The 19,670-nt window shown below is 39.8% G+C and overlaps 1 protein-coding gene across 3 annotated transcripts; it reads left to right on the top strand.

Annotated features, from left to right (window-relative positions):
* The first annotated feature begins 5,907 nt into the window (after positions 1-5,907).
* Positions 5,908-19,025, top strand: LOC148014764 (uncharacterized). Of its 3 annotated transcripts, none has more exons than XM_087666691.1 (2): positions 5,908-6,653; positions 18,924-19,025. In XM_087666691.1, the coding sequence occupies exons 1-2, from the start codon at positions 5,966-5,968 to the stop codon at positions 19,007-19,009; spliced, it is 774 nt and encodes a 257-aa protein (XP_087522817.1). In that variant the 5' UTR covers positions 5,908-5,965; the 3' UTR covers positions 19,010-19,025. The 3 variants fall into 3 exon arrangements, with proteins under 3 accessions (XP_087522817.1, XP_087522816.1, XP_087522814.1); XM_087666690.1 differs by lacking the exon at positions 18,924-19,025 and adding an exon at positions 14,070-14,445; XM_087666688.1 differs by lacking the exon at positions 18,924-19,025 and adding an exon at positions 7,342-9,153.
* Positions 19,026-19,670: the final 645 nt, after the last annotated feature.

The raw sequence follows: 19,670 nt of genomic DNA, 5'->3' as shown, positions 1-19,670 counted from the left end.
TGAGCATAACCTTTTGCAACCAGCCTAGCTTTATACTTGCTAATCGAACCATTTGTATTATGCTTGATTTTGTAAACCCATATACATCCAATAGCTTTCTTTTCCTTAGGCAAGGGTACCAAATCCTAAGTCTTATTGGCTTTTAATGTATCTATCGCCTCATCCATTGCTACACCCTAATGAGCATAACTAGCAACATTTTCAAAATAAGTGGGCTTAATATCCTTAACTACCTTCACCATATAAGCATAATGGTGAGCTGAGGATGAGCTACATAACCATCAAAACTAAATCTTTTAACAAGATATCTGACCCTGCTAGGCCTGCATATCACTGGATCACTCAATGAAGTCTTTACATTACTATGTGCTCTTTGTAACCTTGGTGACTTAATTGAAGGAATACCAAGTTCATTATCCAAACTCTTTGAACCACTAGAATCTCCATTATGTCCCAAATGACTAGTAGATACATCATTACTATCCAACACTTTCTTCTTTTCTTTTTCTTTACTTGCAATGGTTATAGATCTACCCGAATATGTGGGCCTACTCCTTAGTCTCCCAGACCAAGGGCTAACTATAGGTGTAGTACTAGATGATGTTTTTGCTTCACTAAGGCTCCATGATTCTTGCTTTTCTTTCTGCACACAGCTATCATGATCATTATTATCATCTAATATCACCAATAGATGCATACCAACTGCTCATCTCAAAAAAAATAACATCCACACTCACTTTGAACTCACTTGTAACAGGGTTATAACAACTTTCTGCTCTAAAGAGTATCCAATAAAAATATATTTTTTAGCCTTTGGATTAAGCTTCTTTCGTAGCTTATCTAGCACATAAATATATGCAATATAGCCAAACACTTTTAAGTGTGATACATCAAGCTTCTTGTCTGTAAAGCATTCTTTAGGGGTCATCCCATGAACTGCAGTTGTGGGAGTTTTGTTCATAATATAGACAAAAATATGAATAGCTTTAGATTTAAAAAGTTTTGGTATATTTTTTTTAACTATCAATGCTCGGGCAACTTTAGCAATATACTTAGTTTTTCTTTCTACAATCCCATTTTGTTGTGGGATATACTTAAAAGTAAAGTGTCTCTTTATCCCATGAGATCTCAAGAAGCTACTAAACTCATTAGAGAGGTACTCTCCCCCTCCATCTGATCTCAAGCACTTAACTTGCAAGCATGTTTCGATTTCAATAGCTACCTTAAATATTTGAAGTGCTCAAATCGATCACTTTTTTCCTTCTTAAAGTATACCATAACTTCCTTAAATAATCATCAATAAACGTGACAAAGTATTTGCTGCCACCAATAGATACATTCTATGTAAGCCCTCAAACATCTATATGCACAACATCAAGTATATTTCGGCTCATATCTCTGTTATGCAAAAAGGGTTTCTTGCTTCTTTACCAAAGTGGCATGCTTTATACAGTTTATGAAATTCTGCAACTCTAAAGGCAAGTAACCTTGTAACCAATCCTTTAAATTGTATTAATTTTAGCCTTCGTATGTTTGCATATCTAATAAGTATATGCCATATTTTAATGTTTACAACCACTTCTTTTCCTTTAGCATACATAGTAGTATTCATTGCAAGAATTCTAACATCTAAAGTAAACATGCGGCCAACTCTACTTCCTTTTGCAACGAACCTATATTTATTATTAAAGTTTTCTACAAAACAACCTTTTGCATTAAATTGAATCTATAACCCTTGCTCTACCATTTGGCCAACAAACACTAAATTCTTTGTGATTGATGGCACATATAATATATTTGACTGACTCTTTGTCTGGCCATCATGCAAGGACAAGGAAACCTTTGAAATGTGTGAAATCAGGTGGTATGAATAATCACCCCTTTATACATAACCTAGATTTTGTAAGTCTTGCATCTCTCCAAACCATTCAACATGACTAGTCATATGATCGGATGCACTTGAACCAACATACCATACATCATCATGTGTCCCCTTTCTTATAATAACATTCATCATATGTTGCATAATAAATAGACACTCATTTTTTTCTTCATTCTGTCAAGAATACAATGCATAGTTTCTTTGCTACAATTTACCAATGCAAATATTATCCTTCTTAGCATAACAATGGTTTGTAGTATGTTTTGCCACAATAATGGCAAGCAATAGCAAGATTTTCAAAACTATATTCTACCATCAACCTCTTCCAACTCCTCCTACCTCTAAAGTTTCCACGCTTCCTAAAACTTGCATTTCACTAAATTGTTGATTTAACATATTTTGCTTGTTATCACTAGCATGACCCATATCATGGCCTCTTGAAGAGGATCTACCACATCCCTTCCTAAACTTGAGTAAAATGCTTGGTCCTATTCACCATTTTTTACAGATGAGTCACCCTGCATATTGATCTTTTATGTAATCATGAGAGATACCAACTCATCAAAATATAGAAATGGCTTCTATATATATACAAAAGTGACAAAATCTAGAAATGGCTTCCATACATATACAGAAATGAAAAATGATTTTCAAGCCTTCTCATTATTAAGGCCACCCAAAGTAGGTGAAACCAAATTATCATCATCAAGCATTGCAACAATTACTGTTAAAGCATCTGCAATGCTCCTCACCTTTAAAACATACTCATTGATAGATATTTTCCCTTTCTTCAAGATATTTAACTCTTTCTTGAGTTGAATTTTTTGTGCCTTTGTATTCACTGAAAACATATTCTTAAAATTTGTCCAAGCTGCATATGAAGTTTTTCTGTTCCTGATATGTCCTAGCATAGTATCATCAATGATTGTAGATAGTCAATGCATCATCTTTTTGTTTTTTGCATTCCATTCTTTCCACGCCTTTAATTCATCTACAATCTCGTAGGGATACCCAGGTTGGCTTCTTTTGTTCATCTGAGACAAACTCATAAAGGCCCTTTCCAATGAGGAAGTTCATCACATGGGACTTCCATGAAGGGGTAGTTATTCTTTTTCTGCTTCTCCATGATAGGATTTCGACTTTTCTCTACCACTATCACAAAAAGGATACAAAATAGCAAGCAAGTCTTTTGCAACCTTTCACAACAAGTACATAGTAATACACCAAGCAACCTTTTTCACTAATTGCTCAATAGTACAAGTAATTTACAACCTGTTTATAGAAAAAACTTATGTTTGCTTCTTAGCAAACACCTCAAAAATCATACAGTCAAAATTTGCAACCTCTGTATCCACTTTCAATCGATATAGCCGAAATCGTAGTATACCCTAAAACTGTTATCTGCAACCTTGCAGCTCTAAAACGGGGCCCAAAAGGGCCTCAGATGCCCAAAAAATGCGGGCAAGCCTAAACGGGCTTATCTGTAGTATATATAGTACTCTACTCATACATCAAATCTCATAGCAATATGAGTTTTGTACTCTGTCTTAAATTTGGTGTCTCCATAGGTACTATCCAAGAGAAAGAGTGGAAGAATGGGAGAGCTTCTTACCAATTGCTTGCTTGCTCGAATCCTTACTTCTTCTCCTTCACTTCACCTTTCCAAACTAGCCTCTCTCAGTGGCGCCGCTTTAATACCATGTCAAGAATTGTGTGGTGGGGGGATTTTCTTGAGCTGATGCACTAAACACACACCATACACACAAGAGGAAGCTCACTCAAGAAAACAAAAAATATGGAGGCCAAAACATTTTCTTGCTAGTTTTCTTATTCTTTTTCCACACACAATACTATGTAGATAAAGTATAGTTAAGATACAATATAAAGGAAAGTGGCGAACTAAGTCAAATTGTGCATAACTAACTATACTAATCGACTGGCACTATATCTATGCCAGCTACTATAGGTAGATGTAACAAACTAAATATAATAAGTGATAAGTCAGTAGCCATGTGAGGATCATAATGACCACTGATGTGCTAAGTGTACTTATACAAACCCATCAAGTCAAGTGATCCATCATCAATATTTGCATGTGTTGAGCTTGCCATATCAACATTTATGACATTTAAAACATAAATTTGGGATATTCTTGTATACTACAAGAGCTAGTCCACTACATGTTCTCCTAATTAATGATCAGTGGGATAAGAGTGTTTGTGAGGTCTTCTGCTAAGTCTACCTTGACTAATACTTTGGTGTGCAATCATGGGTTGACAACATTAACAAGGCATTGTCCTGGGATATGGCCAATGCAAATTCTTATTTGTTTGACATATGGGTTATGCAACATTGGCAAAACTGGTAGTTCAATCCATATAGGAATTTTGGTGGGTTTTGGATCATGGAGACTAAATGAGAGAGTCCATTGAAACAATGATAGAGGTGAGTTTAGTACCACCCATTGACCTTAACTAACGACCTCAAGGACAAGGGCTTCTAAGTTAAATAGAAAGATAAAATAATTATTTGGTGAATACTAACCAAAGAGGACCCTTCCTCGAAGTACTACCTAGTTTGCTCTCATGTTGTCCCCAAATAGTTGGACTGAGGGATGTGGATTGCAACAAAGACGAATAAGTGCATGATTAACAAAGGAAGATTTCCCATGAAACACTCCTTCATGGTGGTTAAGAGTGACAAATTGTTCATCTTTCGGATAGGTCTTTTGTCATTCGACCTTGTTACGAGTAGGGTTGTCGTACTTGGTAGCTTGCAGTTGGGGGATGCCATTGACAAAGTAGTTTCAACTTGGGGACCTTGAGAGTTGGTTACTCCTTGGGGGTGGCATGGACTTTCCTGCTACATTTCAATGAACCACCAACTCCTTCATAATAGTTGTTGAAAGCTCCAAGAGCATCCACAAAGTCTAGGACTTGAATGTCCTCTCCCTAAAAGGGTAAATATGCATTTCTTTGAGCCATGTAGAGATGCAAGTATCAATCTAGTGGAAGTTTCCTTCTTTCTACCTTTTGTATTCCTCCATGGCTACTAATATTCCAAAGTGTTTTTGGGAGGCAGATTTTGGAAGATAGGATTAGTGAGCATTGTAGAATAACTTGATCCAGTGTTATTATTGGAAATGATAGGAGGGAGGGCACCATAACTTAACATTATGAAAATAGGAAATGAATCAACGTTGAGGAGAGTACCTATTTGGTGAAAGTCAAGGTTTTGCTCATGTAGAAGAGAAGGTTGGGCATTCTTGAGTGGAAACTAGGAGATGTGTTACCTTGTATCGTATCCAACAACAAACTGGAGGTAGCGCCGTCCTACATGGTACCAACATGGCGAAGAGCCTTATTTCGATTAGGGAGAGCATTCAATTCCCTTGGTTGAACTGGATAAAGGACCGTTGTTGGATATTTGTTGTCTTAATTCGTTTGGTTCCGTCTTGTTCCATCTCACTCCTCTCTAGAAAGCGCTCAAACCACAACCATTCTATTTCACAAATTTTTGCTCTTCCAGGTATTGTTTAAAGGCATGAGCTACATTTTGAGATTTTTGGGGAATGGTAATGTGCAGAACTTCTTGACTCTCACATTATATCTTTTGTACAAATGCTTTAGGTATTTATACACCAATGTGAAGGACAAAGACTTGAAGAACGAGGGATGAGTGTTCACGAAAAAATTGAGGTTTAATGAAAAGTGAATTGTAAATTGCAAATATTTTCAAAGGACTTTGAAAATTTAAAAAACAAGCTTTAAAACCTCGAACATTTAAAAATTTTGAGTCTAAAAATAACCAATATGTCTAATTTGAATTTTTTTTCCAAATTTTGAGTTAAAGATTTTTGTATCTGGTACCAAAAATGTTTTTCATGATGAATGTGATGGCGAATGTATAGCTCGCAATGCCACGTGTAAAGCCTATCGGACTCACTTTAACCACGTGCGCACCACTAGGCGACAAAGGCAGCGGCTTCACATCTATCGTGATTCGTGATTCGTTAACGCGGGGGAGAGGGGGGGGAGAGAGAGAGAGAGAGACAGAGAGACAGAGAGACAGAGACAGAGAGAGATGGCTCTCTTGCTTGAAACATCGATGCATGTCTGCATACTACTGTGGGTAGCTGCAAGCTCCTTGACGATGGTTATAGCTAGTAGCACAGGCTGGGCAGACCAATGGTCGGTTGTGAGGCAGTTACAAGGACCTTACTGGGTGGAGGCAGAGGGGCTGGAGAGGTCGGACGTGACGGAGGGGCTGACGGGAATATACGGGCTGCCGTTGGAGCTTACCATGCAGCTCATGGCGCCTGTCCCTCCTCCTACTCATCGTAGAGTGAGGAACATTATTCATTCTAGGGCCAATCATGATGATGACGCCATGATTCCTTCCCTATGCAAGCCCATCGATAGCAATAACTGTGTGAGTAATGCTGAATTGTTGGCTAGTGATAATGATGATGACGGCATGATTAATGTGCATCCTCATGATGATATGAGTAATAACGATGGCATGATCCCTCCTCATGATGATAAATTCGGTCATGATGATGGCATGATCCCTCCTTCCTGTGCAACCCCTCCCCCTCTCCCTCTCCCTCTCCGGCCCCTCATGAACGCCCAGGTGGACATTTGGCATTGCAGCTTCAATGGCCTCTACAGCGGCACCGCCAGCGACTCCAGTACCCTTGGCCTCCGCTGGCTCCGCGGGTACCAAAAGACGGACGCACACGGCCGTGTCACTTTCCACACCATCTACCCAGGTAACATTGCTGCTGCTCAAATATTCAGTGCTGAAATAAGCGTCGAATTAGTACCAAATTTCATCACCAGCTTCCACACCGCGCACATCTACCCAATTACTATCAGCATTTGCCCAGTCCCATGCATTTATACCTGCATTCAGTACATTCAGTTCGACCGTCTCTATCTCTGCTGCTCTATCTCTGCTGCTATGCGTATTGACAAATATTTATCTATAGTACGTCACCTAAATCCCAGTACATTGCATCATGACTGCATAATGGGGAGAATGTTTGTTCTAGTCACAGAAGTCTGGGTCATTGATAATCGTTGTCATCGTATTTGCTACGTACTATTGCTTTACTATCTTGAGTCTACTTTGCTATATTACTAACTAGGTCACTGGCCGTAAACATTATGGGTGTTCTGTCATCATCACATAACTGGTCAATGTTCATCCATCCTAGCTCATTGTTGACCGTGTAATCGTTCGGTTACGATTGCACGACTGGTCACTCGTTTACACCAGCCCAAGTATTGATAGTCGCTTGTAGTTCCGGCTGCGAGACATCTTGCCCTGTAAGGAGTCCATTGCCATGCATTCCTCTTCTAACTTGAGATCCAGTTTTCTGTAATAACTAGTTGGCTTCTGTTTATAACTCCTTTGACCACCTCCCTGCAACGAGCTTCTTCTTATTTTATAAGCAGGATGGTATCCCGACCGGACGGTGCATATCCATGTGCGGGTGCGCCTGTTCCACAACCTGAGTGCTGCACCTGCATCTGGAGCAGGTCCTTTTGAGATTCGCCGACTCGTGGTTTATGACGACACGACGCAGCTCTACTTCCACGATGCCTTGAGCGACGACATCTATGCACACGTCTACCCTTACAACACCAGAGGGCGGGAGCGTCTCACAAGGAACAGAGACGACTGGCATTTCAACCCCTCCAACCTCATCCGCAACATCACTGGCTGCCACAGCGCATGCGCACACTATCAAAACGATAGCACCACTAGCTGCGCTGGATACAAGGCTTACGTCGTCCTCCGTTTGCCCTTCGGCCTGCCTCTCCTCCCCCCACCGCCCTATGCATAAGTACATACGTATAATTGATTATATATAGGCTGGGCTAGGCTCTCTCTCTCTCTCTCTCTCTCTCTCTCTCTCTCTCTATGGGTGAACCCGTGGTGCGTTTGTGTACTTTTAAACCATCTTAATTCATGGTGTAGATACAATATATCTTCAATGTATGGTATTCGATGGAATACACAACGCAGTAAGAAAATAGTTTGAGGCTCACTAGCTATACAAAAAGATAACAGTCGTCTCGGGTAATTATCATGTCGTTTTGAAACTGCGCTGCTGAAAGAGACATATTTTGAAATTTCTATTGGACGAACAAAGATACAATAGCAATTGGGCAGCCGACGCTCCCTGTTCTGAAAATAGTACTGTTGAAGGGAGGTGGAGCGCCACCCGCAAAAGGCAGTTTATGTGGTGCTAAACCGACCGCTGAGGGCGGTTTTGGCGCCAATGATTTCGTTCCTGCTACATGAGGGACACGTGGAGTCAGCGAGACTCTCCTCCACCACGTTCGTGGCGAAAAAGACCCTTGCCCCGGGGGAATGTCTCCATGCCACTAGAACCGCTCATGCAAACAGTCTTGTCATCCCTCAAGGATTACCCCCCCATCCTCCTCAACTAGCGAGAGCCCTGCTGCATCATGGACGCACTCCCCCCTGTCTTGAAGCAATTTGGCCCCATCCCCTAGTCCCAATCGGCATGCTTGCAATGTTCGACTCGCCGTTTATGACCAAGACATTGGCTCCCCCCTATCCCTCTACTGGTCCATGGCAATACTCCCAAAACTGACCAGAGGCTCGCCAGTATAATGGTGGAGGTATATAGCAATATAGGAGGGCAAAGTTCACATCCCTCTTTACTACGTCTGCAATCTCTACAACATGCTGCGGAAGGGGAAAGCACTCCTCAAGAAGTCTCGACTCAGCGGCACCCTTTCAGGCATCAGGTCCCCAATGGTGTCATCAAGTCTCCGAAAGAATTGGATGGCTATCGCGCTGTGGGAAGCTCTCGCAAACAGCCTAAGGGCCAGTTCGGATCTCCTGCTACCCCAATGGCCAACGCCCCCCTCAATCGCTCCCCAATTGACTCAAAAGAATAAGCATGTCCAGAAGGTACTTTCTCAGTTCGTATTCCAGATCTTAGCTTTTCTCATTGAATTAAAGAATACCAAACCAAGGCGATCTATGGCCTCTGTCATGGTCCGCGACCTCCTACAGAAATCCTTAGACCATGGATGAGGGATCACTAGCAACCCCTTGGCATTAGAGTTTTGCATGCTAGATACCTACTGAACAACTACATTCTCTTCCTTTTCGAAACCCAATAGATGGTCGTACATGTCATGTCTTTTGGTCAATGGATGCTCAAGAACTCCCCGCTTACCCTGTTCAAGTGGGATGAGTCCTTCGACCCTCTTGGGCCTAAACTAACCAAAGTCCCTGTGTGGGTAGAATTCCCCAACCTCCCTAACCATCTCTATCCTTTTCTCCAATCGATTGCCTCCCCCATAGAACACTATATTAGGAAATTTGGGAATTTTCATGCACTTTGGGAATTCCCAATACCTTTATTGTTTGACCACATGGTTAAATCTTTTTTTCTTACTTAAAGGTAGAGTCTATCCTAAATGCTCTATGAGCTATCTTTCCAAATTCCACTTTCAAATATGGATCAAGATTTCTCCATGTGGTCAAATATTTATCACTTATTTGAAATTGCGACTTTGAAAATTCCCAAATTCTCTAATAGGGTGTTATAGCCAAAATCTTAAGGCAACGTCCCTACTCAGACATCAATCCGAGAAGGCACCCCCAGGTTCTAGTCGAAGTAGACCTTGGTAAGAAACTGTGTAGCTCTATTATCATTCAAAGCAACACCGGAGTGCTCTCATTAGGAAGCAAGAAATCACCTACAAGAACTTGCCCAACACTTGCTTCAAGTGCCACAAACAAGGCCACTTCATCAGGGTTTTCCCTCTGAGTGGGTAAAAGAAGAGGATACCAAGCACTCGAAGCCAGAATCTAAAATCGTCCATGAATCCAAGGGCAATAAGGAGACATTAGATAGCTTTCAAATGGTGCAGAATAAGAGATGAAAACACCCCAAGCCAAAGGGAAAAGTAAAGTACTCTTCCGTCTCCAACTCAAATAATAGGCACTCCCCTCTACTAATGAATCTCAAAGACTCGAGAGTTATGGATAACACAAATAGCACACCCAACCCTCTGAGCTCTGACTCAATAGATTCTGAAAATGATGAGTTCATCGATGTGAGCTATTTTTTTAAGGAGGCTACTAACTCCATCTCATGGGTTCAGAGAAAAGCTCGGAAAGTAATCCCCCTCATCAAGACGTGCAAACAAAAGGAGAGGATCTAGATGAGGATGAGGAGGAGAATCTTCCCTCCTCCAACTTAGGGGATGGACTGCATGTGTCTCTTTCCCAAGCCAAGGAAAACCTAGAAGAGCTTCAAGAGTTCCTGTCTAAGTAGGGGAGTCCCACCCCTATGGAGACTACCAATAATAGTAGCAGTAAACAAAGGCACTCTCCAGTAGGAGCAGGGCCTGGTAGCCCAACCAACACTCCAGGGAAGGATAAAGGCAAAAGACCAAATAAAGTTGGTAAGAAATGAATAATCTAAAGATTATCTCCTATAACTGTTGCAAAGGACTCACAGAAAAGTCCAGAGCGACAGTTATCAGCAACTCGCTTCAGTAGAATGCCATCAACCCGGACTTCATCTGCCTCCAGAAGTTAAAACTTTCGGAGAAAGGTTAGGTCAGAACCTCCTAACCATAAACAAAGAATTCACATGGCACTCATCCATGCATAAAGGCGAGGCAGGAGGGGCTGTAATTGAAGTGGGTCCCAAATTGCATCCATACATACAAGACTTCCTCTTGGATCCTGGTGGCTGCTGGGTAGGGGTAAGACTTAAGGATTAAGAAGAGTTTGCGATCATCTCTGTATATGCATAGGGAGCTACTAGGGATAAACCAAGAATATGGGATTCTCTTAAACTAATCAACTTCCCAATCACCCTTGTAGGTGACTTCGATTTTGTAGAAAATCTTGAGGATCGTTTTGAAAAAAAGGGCACCATTATCTCGAGCAAAGAGAGAGAATCATGGCTAAACCTAAAAGGATTCTAGAGCCTTATTGAACCCAGTCCAGAAAAAGGTTTCACTTGGTCAAACAACCAACGGGGTCCCCTTCTCAAGAAGGCCAAACTTGATAGGTACTATATAACAATCAATATACTGGCCACTTTCATCAATGCCAAAACCAAGATCTGGCATAACATCTTCCTCTCGGACCACAAATCGATGCAACTCACACTCTCTACTGCGAGCCATTTTGTTTGAGTGGGATGGTTTCACACAGATCAGTCCTTGTTTCCGATGGAGTTCATCCATAATTCCTTAGAAACCATTTGGAAGACCAACTACCCAAAGATTCCTAAAAGAAGCCAAACTTCAAGTTATCAAATTGAGGAAAGAGAAAAGGAACATGTTATACCAAGTTATCATGCTTGAAAAGGTAGTGGATTTAGGTTAGGCAGAAGCACAAGAAAATCTACTGGAAGCCAAAAGGTATCTTAGGCAAGAGGAGCTAGTCACTGAAGCCAAATCCCTTTAGGTGTACTTCCGCGGCTAGTGGGCGGATAAAATAGATCAAACCACTAAAGAACAATTCAAATTACTCAAACTAAAGAAGGAGAGGGACACTATCCCTCTACTCAAGAAGGAGGATGGGTTCATATCTACCTCACTAGAGGATAACCTCAAAACTGCCTATGCCTATTTTAAAAATATATTCAGCCAAACCTCACTTTCTCACCCGGCTAAGACAGCTGCAAGGGCTGAAATAGCTAAGTGTCGATGCCCAGTAGTCCCAATTTCCACAGCTAGACTACTTGAAGAAGATATTAAGGAGGTGGAACTCAGCAACACTATTGACTCTCTAGCAAAAGGGAAAAATCCCAGGACTTGACGGCCTCCCCAATGAATTCTATCAAGATTTCGAACACTTTCTACTCTCCCCACTCATAAGGGTTTGGAAGGAATCCGTTTCCAAACGTTCTCTCCCAAGTTGCATCAATGAAGGGGTTGTCAAACTGATACACAAGAAGGACTCCGAGGAGGACTTGGCAAACTGGAGACCTATAACATGCATGTCCACAGCATATAAAATATTTGCCAAAACACTAGCCCATAGGTTGAGCTCCCACCTGGACCAATGGATTAGGAGAGAGAAGAAAGGCTTCATTAAAGGGCAATTTATTCTGAACGCAATAATCGGGCTGTGGGAGGGTATGGACCATGCTCAAAGAACTAATCAAGACATTGTCATCCTTAAGATAGACTTCGACAAAGCATATGCACCATGTACGTGAGTGTTCTTTTTGTAAATGCCTAGGCAAGGATCTCCATCAATGGTATACTTACCAATCCCTTCATCCTTAGAAGATCCATCAGACAAGGGTGTCCTCTTGCTCCCTTATTGTTTGCAATAGCCACCGATGCTCTTGGCTAGTTGCTTGAAAACCAACTCAACCAAGGCAATCTTTAGGGTATCCATCTTCCTAACTCCAACATGCAGATGCTTCTCAACCTATTTGCGCATGACACAAATGCAACCATTAAAAATGAAGAGCGCTCTATTACAACCTTCTAGCAATGCCTTCACAAATTCTGCTTGGCCTCTGGCTCCAAAATCAATCATTCCAAGACAGGCATTCGTACCAGTCTAACTCCCCTACCCTAATGGCTGTTGGATGAAGGATGCCAAGTCATCCAAGAAGGAAAAATATTTAGACTCCTAGGGATCCCAATGGGTTTGGGGTCACCCTGAAACAAAGATGCCAGTGGGTAATGGACAAGCTTAGTGTCAAGCTAGATAGATGGAAGGGCTTTCAAAGCAGGATGGCTGCTCGTCCTACAACACTTTATCTACTCTACATGTATCTACTTCTTGGTGTGTTGGAAACCAAGTAAGTCCGTCTTAAATAATTAGATGCCCTGTGTAGAAACTTTCTTTGGGGAGGGAATTTTCACAACTACAAGCTACCAAAAATAGTTTGGAAGTTCTGTGCTTGAAAAAAAAGAAGGGTGGTCTCGGGCTTCCCGATACAAACGTGATGGCATCTAAGCTAGCATCTAAATGGATAATCAGAAGCCAACTCCTTTCGAAGGATGACTGGGCCATACTTATGACTCACAACCTCCACAGAGGGGTTAGCTATGAGGGGACTACATTTCATAACCTTCCAGTCTACAATATACTCTTCAACCCAACATGCTTCCAAATCAAAAAACCCTCCCAACTCTTTCACTCCATGTGAGCCTCGTGGCTTCAATATGAGATTGAGTTCTCTTTCAAAGTCAAAAGGAAGAAATTCCATGTTTGGGCCCCTAAAGAATTAGTATGGTGGTTCAGCCTTACAGTGGCCCCAATCATGGAAGAACAAGCCAAATTAGTCAGTAAGCTTCATAAGAAAGGCATTCGGGTATGGCACAACCTATGGGATGTCACAAATAGGACCTGGAAATCACCATTTGACATTAAAATGGAATTTCGCCTTAATAGTCAAGATCTTGAAACAGTCATGAACAGAATTAATGTTTGGGAAACTGCTAATGGTAGTTGGATGTTTAGTAACCTGCAGGTTAAAGTGGAAGACATCCACTGGAAAGGAAGACTACGGCTGCTCCCCCTCCCGCCCCTTCGATGTTCTGACACCAGCTTAGTTGGTAAGCTCAAAAAAAGGCAGAACATACATTGGTCAGAAACCCAGTGGCATTACAGGTTCGAACAAGCGTGGTCAGGAATACTACAGCTGCTCCCCCTCCCGCCCCTTCGATGTTCTGACACCAGCTTAGTTGGTAAGCTCAACAAAAGGCAGAACATACATTGGTCAGAAACCCAGTGGCATTACAGGTTTGAACAAGCGTGGTCGGTCTCCCTTCCCCCTAAACAATCAATTCTTCTATGGATTATCCTACACCATGCGGTGTGGACTAACTAAAAAGCAGCAAGTATAGGTAAAGGGAATGGTCTCTACCTCAGATGTGGTCTCGAGTAGAGTCCATCCCACACGTGTTTGTTTCATGTCCAGCAAACCATGAAATGCTTGCAAGAACTACATAGGTTACTCTTTCACCTTCACCCTTCGACGTTCTCATGGAAAGAAATTCTTCTTGGAGAAGCCAATCATATCCCCCCAGTAATCTGGAGTGTAATAAGATTGGCTTACTTATGGTCTATTTGGATCTCCAGGAATGATTGCGTGTTTAATCATATGTATTCAAAACCTAAGCCCTTATTCACCTCCCTGGTTTGGTGGTAGGTGTGGCAGACATGAAGACGATCGTCTGCAAGGACGAAGCAAAGCAATTACTGCAAAGGAACATTTCAATGGGGAAAAAGGAGAGGAAGGAGACATTGCTAGCCAAAGAATTGGAACCTGCTAAGATCCTCCTTTCTTTGAAGGAAGCCATCCTGGATACCTACCAATACCCAGTCTCGGCCTCCTAGTTGCCCTTGGCATACTCTCACCGACCCATTTTTGTATGGAATCAAGTGTAAGCACCTTTCCTCCCACTGGCCATTGTGCCAAGGCATATGTCCCCACGCCCCTATAGGTCCTTGGGCTATCTAAACTAACCTACCACTTGTGGAGATACTTTTGTAACTGTATAAGCTTCTAAGTTCCTCCCCTCAGTCTCCCGACAATGTCTCATAAACCCTTATGTATAAATCCCTTTCCTTAATACAATTTACTGTTTTCTCAAAAACAATAAAAGATAATAGTCATCTCACTAGAGGTTGATGGTAGGTTAAACCTTTCTAATTGATTGCCATACTTAAGAGCTCAAAATGGATGACTTTAAACTTAAATCAAGTATTCTAAATCAAACATGGGAACTTGCAATGGTCAAGGTTGAGTTTTTTCACTCACATATTTGAATTCAAAGTTTCAATTTTTGCCCACATAATATACAAATTCAAAGTTTTGCGAACTAATCTCTTGGTCTACAAAGTCCCACAACTTACGCCAAACACTTAAACAATTAAGCCCCAATGTACCTTTTATTGCAAGTTCATCAATAATTTAATTATGAAACTCATGCTTTGCAATACCAAGCACCTCCCCAAGAGCAAATTCCACCATTTTATTGAGAACGCACTCTTTAAGCACTTTCTTTATATCCACCACACTCTCAATGTTGGACTGCAACTTGTAACCCGGCTGACCCTTTCTCTTCCCATCTTGTTTCTTGGCATGTTTCTTTTCTTGAGATACATCCTCCATTACACACTCATGAGTAGGTTGAACTGAAGCCTTAGGCTACTCAAGGGTGCTACATGTCACTCTTTGAAAGTCCTTGTGATATCTCCATCTCTCTTTCTCTTGTCCTTCATAATTATATATGTGCTTTGCAACTTAGCCTAATGAGAAGGAATCAACTACAAGTCCCATCTTGTCATGTCACAAATGCTTGTATGTACATTAGTTAACTTAGTCCTTGATACTTTTTCCTTCTCAGCTAAATGCATCACATGAGTCTATATCTCAATTTTTTAACTAGTCATAGCATTCCTAGGGACTTTCTCTATGTGCAATCGAAATGTGGTAGCATTCACTATCGCATATGCATTTCTAGCAGTCATATCATCCAATAATTTTTGTATTCCTTCTTTCCCGAAGTTTAGAGCAAGAGAAAGACAAGCTTCTTTCTCATGGTTTTTTTCATCCTTCAAAAATATTAAATCCCTCTCTAATACATTGTAATACATGTCACAATCAAGCCTCTCATGCTAAGAGCTATCACACCATATACAACAAGGAACAAAGCCCTCCCAAAGGAGGCTTACTAGTTGCAACCATGGCATTCTCTTTCACTATAGACATAGTAGATACAACCATAGGCACATGACTTAATTGCAAATTCAGTTGCCTTACTAGAGTGGTAAGCATAGTTTCAACGTGGAATATGGCCCTTCTTCTTTATTTCTTCACAAGTGCATTAACAATCTCTTTTACATGAACCCATCCTATCTTAAACCCCATATCTATTGTTTGAACTTCAAAAAGATATTCCAAACTCTCTTGCAAGTCATGATCAGCTATCTATAAAAAAATTTCAATCGTCTATGCCTCTAGAGCCTACTACTCTACTACATCTAACTGATCATATTTGCTTTCAAATTCACATAGCAACTCAATGGCTACAAATCTTTTGTTGGGCTTAGTTACCTAGTCTTGGAACGCTTTACAAGTAACTAGATCATCACACTCTATGTAAAACTCTTCCCTTAAAGATTTTTTAAATTTAGTCCAATTTGGATCCTTCAAATACTATAACAATTTTGTAATGTATGTTTTTAACTCATGCACAGTGATCCAAACAAAGTACTTGCTCCATGCAAGCTATATAATTCCAAATAATTCAAATTTCACTACATATAGATGCAAGTAAGCTAAAACATTATAGCCATTAAATAGTTTCAATTCATTTTCCACAACTTGTAAAGCCTTAACCACTGCAAATTTCAATTTTGCAAAAGCCAACATTGGTTGTTACTATTGCAGCACATCCTACTACTGTGATTGCAAATACATATTAAAAAGCTAGCATCGGTTGTTGCTATTGTAGCAATTGCTACTATTGTGATTGCAAATACATATTAAAAATCTAAACCAACTACCTCATCTCATCACCTGCTCCTAAGAACCTAAACATGATACGTCACCAATCTTGCACCCTTCTAACCACTTTCATGTCGGGTTCACCAAATGCCTAGGGGTATTAAGTCACAAGCCTTATTAGTGGGGGTTTAAGAGAGAAGGATACATAGAGTACTATTTGAAAAGAATAAAAAAAGAGAAGATCAAACCAAATTGAGAATAGAGAAAACATTGATTGAACTTGTCACAAAGCCCTTTGATTCATCTGATGATGCATAACAAAGCAATATATGCACTCAATGTACAAGCACAATACCTTATGTTAAGATGACTATCCAAAATCTTTGAAATGAAAACTCAAAGATAACCTTGTTGTAGGATAACATCTTATTGTTTTTATGCTTTATGTGATCACATAAGCTTCAAAAGTCATATTTGATCCAAGAAAATCTATAATATATATTAGCCACTATCAGCTAAGTATAAAACCAACATTAGGAAAAATATGGACTCAAAAAGGACCCTTTAGCTTAAGAGTTAATGATTCTCCTAATGACAAGAGATTTGAGGTGAACCAATGGGAGAGGGGATGATGTGCACATTTTATCCACTCCATTTTTTCCCTTGTCCCTAGCACTTAAAGGGTTATCCCACTATGTCCCCTTTTAATCCTCTTTTAATCCCACTATGTCCCTACCACCCCATGGCAGGTGGGTCCCATTGGTGTCCAAAAAAGTGACCCAAATTTTGAAGATCCCTCTCCTCTCCCCTAGCTCCAAAATTGACTTTTCTCTCCCTAAAATCTCTTCTTATAATGTGTATGGTCAAAAATGAATTTTTTGATGTCTTTTTATAAGACATGCTTCCAATTTGGTCATTCTCTTACCTCCATTGCACAAACCTAGTTAGCTTTCTATACTCCTAGCTTCTCTCAACTATAGCCACATAGTTCCCAGCTTCTTTGAGCCATAGCCATGTAGTACTCAACTTCTCTCTTTCTTCCATGGTCATTCTCTTACCTCCATTTCACAAATATTCTCATCTTTCTATCCTCACATATCCATAGCCACATAGCCCCCATATTCTCGGAGTCATAGCCACCTAGCACCCATTTTCTCTCTTTCTTCCATAGTAATTTTCTTTCTTCTAATCCACAAAATTTCTCATCTTTCTGTGCTCACACATCCATAGCCTTACAACCCTCCTTACTTTCATTACCATTTCAATGGCATCTACATATTTGCAAAGGCGATCCATTGATTTGATATCTACTAACTATGTACACAATACAAAGGATGAACATGGTAGATGAAAATGACTATTGTTCAATAAGGATTCATGGGTCCATATGCAACCTTCAACAATAGGGCCTCATTGAATTTGTCATCATGGTGTACTAAAAAATCATTTAAAGTACAAAGTGCTTGGGTTTCGAGAGGCTCAAGATGGTGGTCTTGTTGCATCAATTCAATATGTGTATGGTATAAAGAACTTGAAGCTACCTCCTACTAGGACTACTCGACAATTTTCCCCTCAAATTGTAAGCCACTGCTTTTATGTTTTTAACTTCTCATATGTTTTTTATATTTTTACTTATTCTCTCCTATCATACATTTTCCCTTTGAATCTTATTGAGAATTAGCCTTTGGAAAGCTTGGTAGAATATATAAGGCTCTACATGTGGATATGGGTGAGAGAATGACATTGTAAAAAATAAGGCCTTGCCACAATTTTTAGTTTATAAATAGATGGAAAAATGTTTGATTGATCAATGATAAAGAGTAAAACTCTATTTTTGAGCTATTTTAAGGCAAATTTAAAGTCAAAATATGCAACTTTCTGTATATATAGATTATCTTTTGAGTTTTCAAGACTAAAAATTTAGCCCTCTAATTGATAAAAACTCTTAAAAATAGTATTTGGAATAAAATTAACCCCTAATTTTTGCCCTAGAGAATGACGATTGAAAAGTCATCACGATATCTTGTACATTGCAAGATTTTCTTTTATAAGTTCATGTATATTATGTCTACATTAGTTGATTTGTATGATTCTCTTGCATTACTTCCTTTTCCACCTCTCAATCCTTTGAAATGGCCCATTCCAAATGACTAGATGCTTCAAACATTAAAAATGAAGATCACACATGATATTCATAGCTCATTGAGATTTAGGAGAGCTTCAAGATCAGTGAGTCATTCATGTTTTGTACCGATTCATGGTTTTGTATATATCTCAAGCCAATGGGTTCTGTTGGAGTCCATTGAACACATGGGATAAGCATTTAATATTCAAATTCATATGCTAGGTGGAATAATCAAGTAAATCAGAGTGAGTAATTGTTGGACTCTCCTAAATCTATGAGAGCATCTTGTATTGATGGAATGTGTTCATATGAAAAGCTTCAACTTCTTTATTAGTGATAGAAAGATGAGCTTATTTAATATTGGAAGTTTTTTATTTTGGTTGGGACATAGTATTTCAAATCTTATTTGGGTTTTCTTCTTTCAGGTGGATACAAGAATAAAGAAGAATTATATGTTATTGAGTGCTTTGTAACAAGTCAAAATTTATGTACAAATTTATGTACAAAATAACGTATCAAAAATTAAGGACAAATCGATTATGGAATTTTAATTTTTAATTTTTAATACATATTTTAGATTATCTAGCATTTTATATTTTGGATTTTTTTGTATTTTTTATTTAAAAATCAAAACTCTATTCAATAAATTTAATAGATTTTTTGGAACTAAGACTTTAAGTCCATGGCCTATAAAAACCATTCACTAGAACTCATTTTCATTTTCTAAATCTCCAACCACTTCTCCTCTCCTAAGCACCCTTTTACTTGCCTCCTACTTCCCTTCTTCGATGATGTATCGCCCTCTTAATAGCTTCATGCAATTCCTTTAAGCCACATAATTCATTGAGAATTCTGATCTTTACAAGATCTTTTGTCCCAATATCAAGTACTATGATATGGTTTTGTGGCATGGTCTAAGAATGCAATACCCTATCAAGTACATGAACACATACTTACAAGAATATACCATCGGGTTCAAGGATTCTAGTGAGGAATGGGTGCCATACAATCTCTTGAAATACATCAATGGTATGGAGGCATTTCAAAAATCTAGGTCATTCCTATGCAAATCTTACCTCGTCTACTTCAATCATCTCACTTCTCAACATGCCAAGGAGTATGGCTTTGATCAACATGGCACTAACTACCTCTCATGGACTGCCACTTTCCTC

The sequence above is a fragment of the Lygodium microphyllum genome, chromosome 25, assembly GCF_053477565.2.
Source record: "Lygodium microphyllum isolate KBCC chromosome 25, Lygodium_microphyllum_v1.1.10, whole genome shotgun sequence".
Lineage (NCBI taxonomy): Eukaryota > Viridiplantae > Streptophyta > Polypodiopsida > Schizaeales > Lygodiaceae > Lygodium > Lygodium microphyllum.
This window is presented reverse-complemented; position numbering and strand designations above follow the sequence as displayed.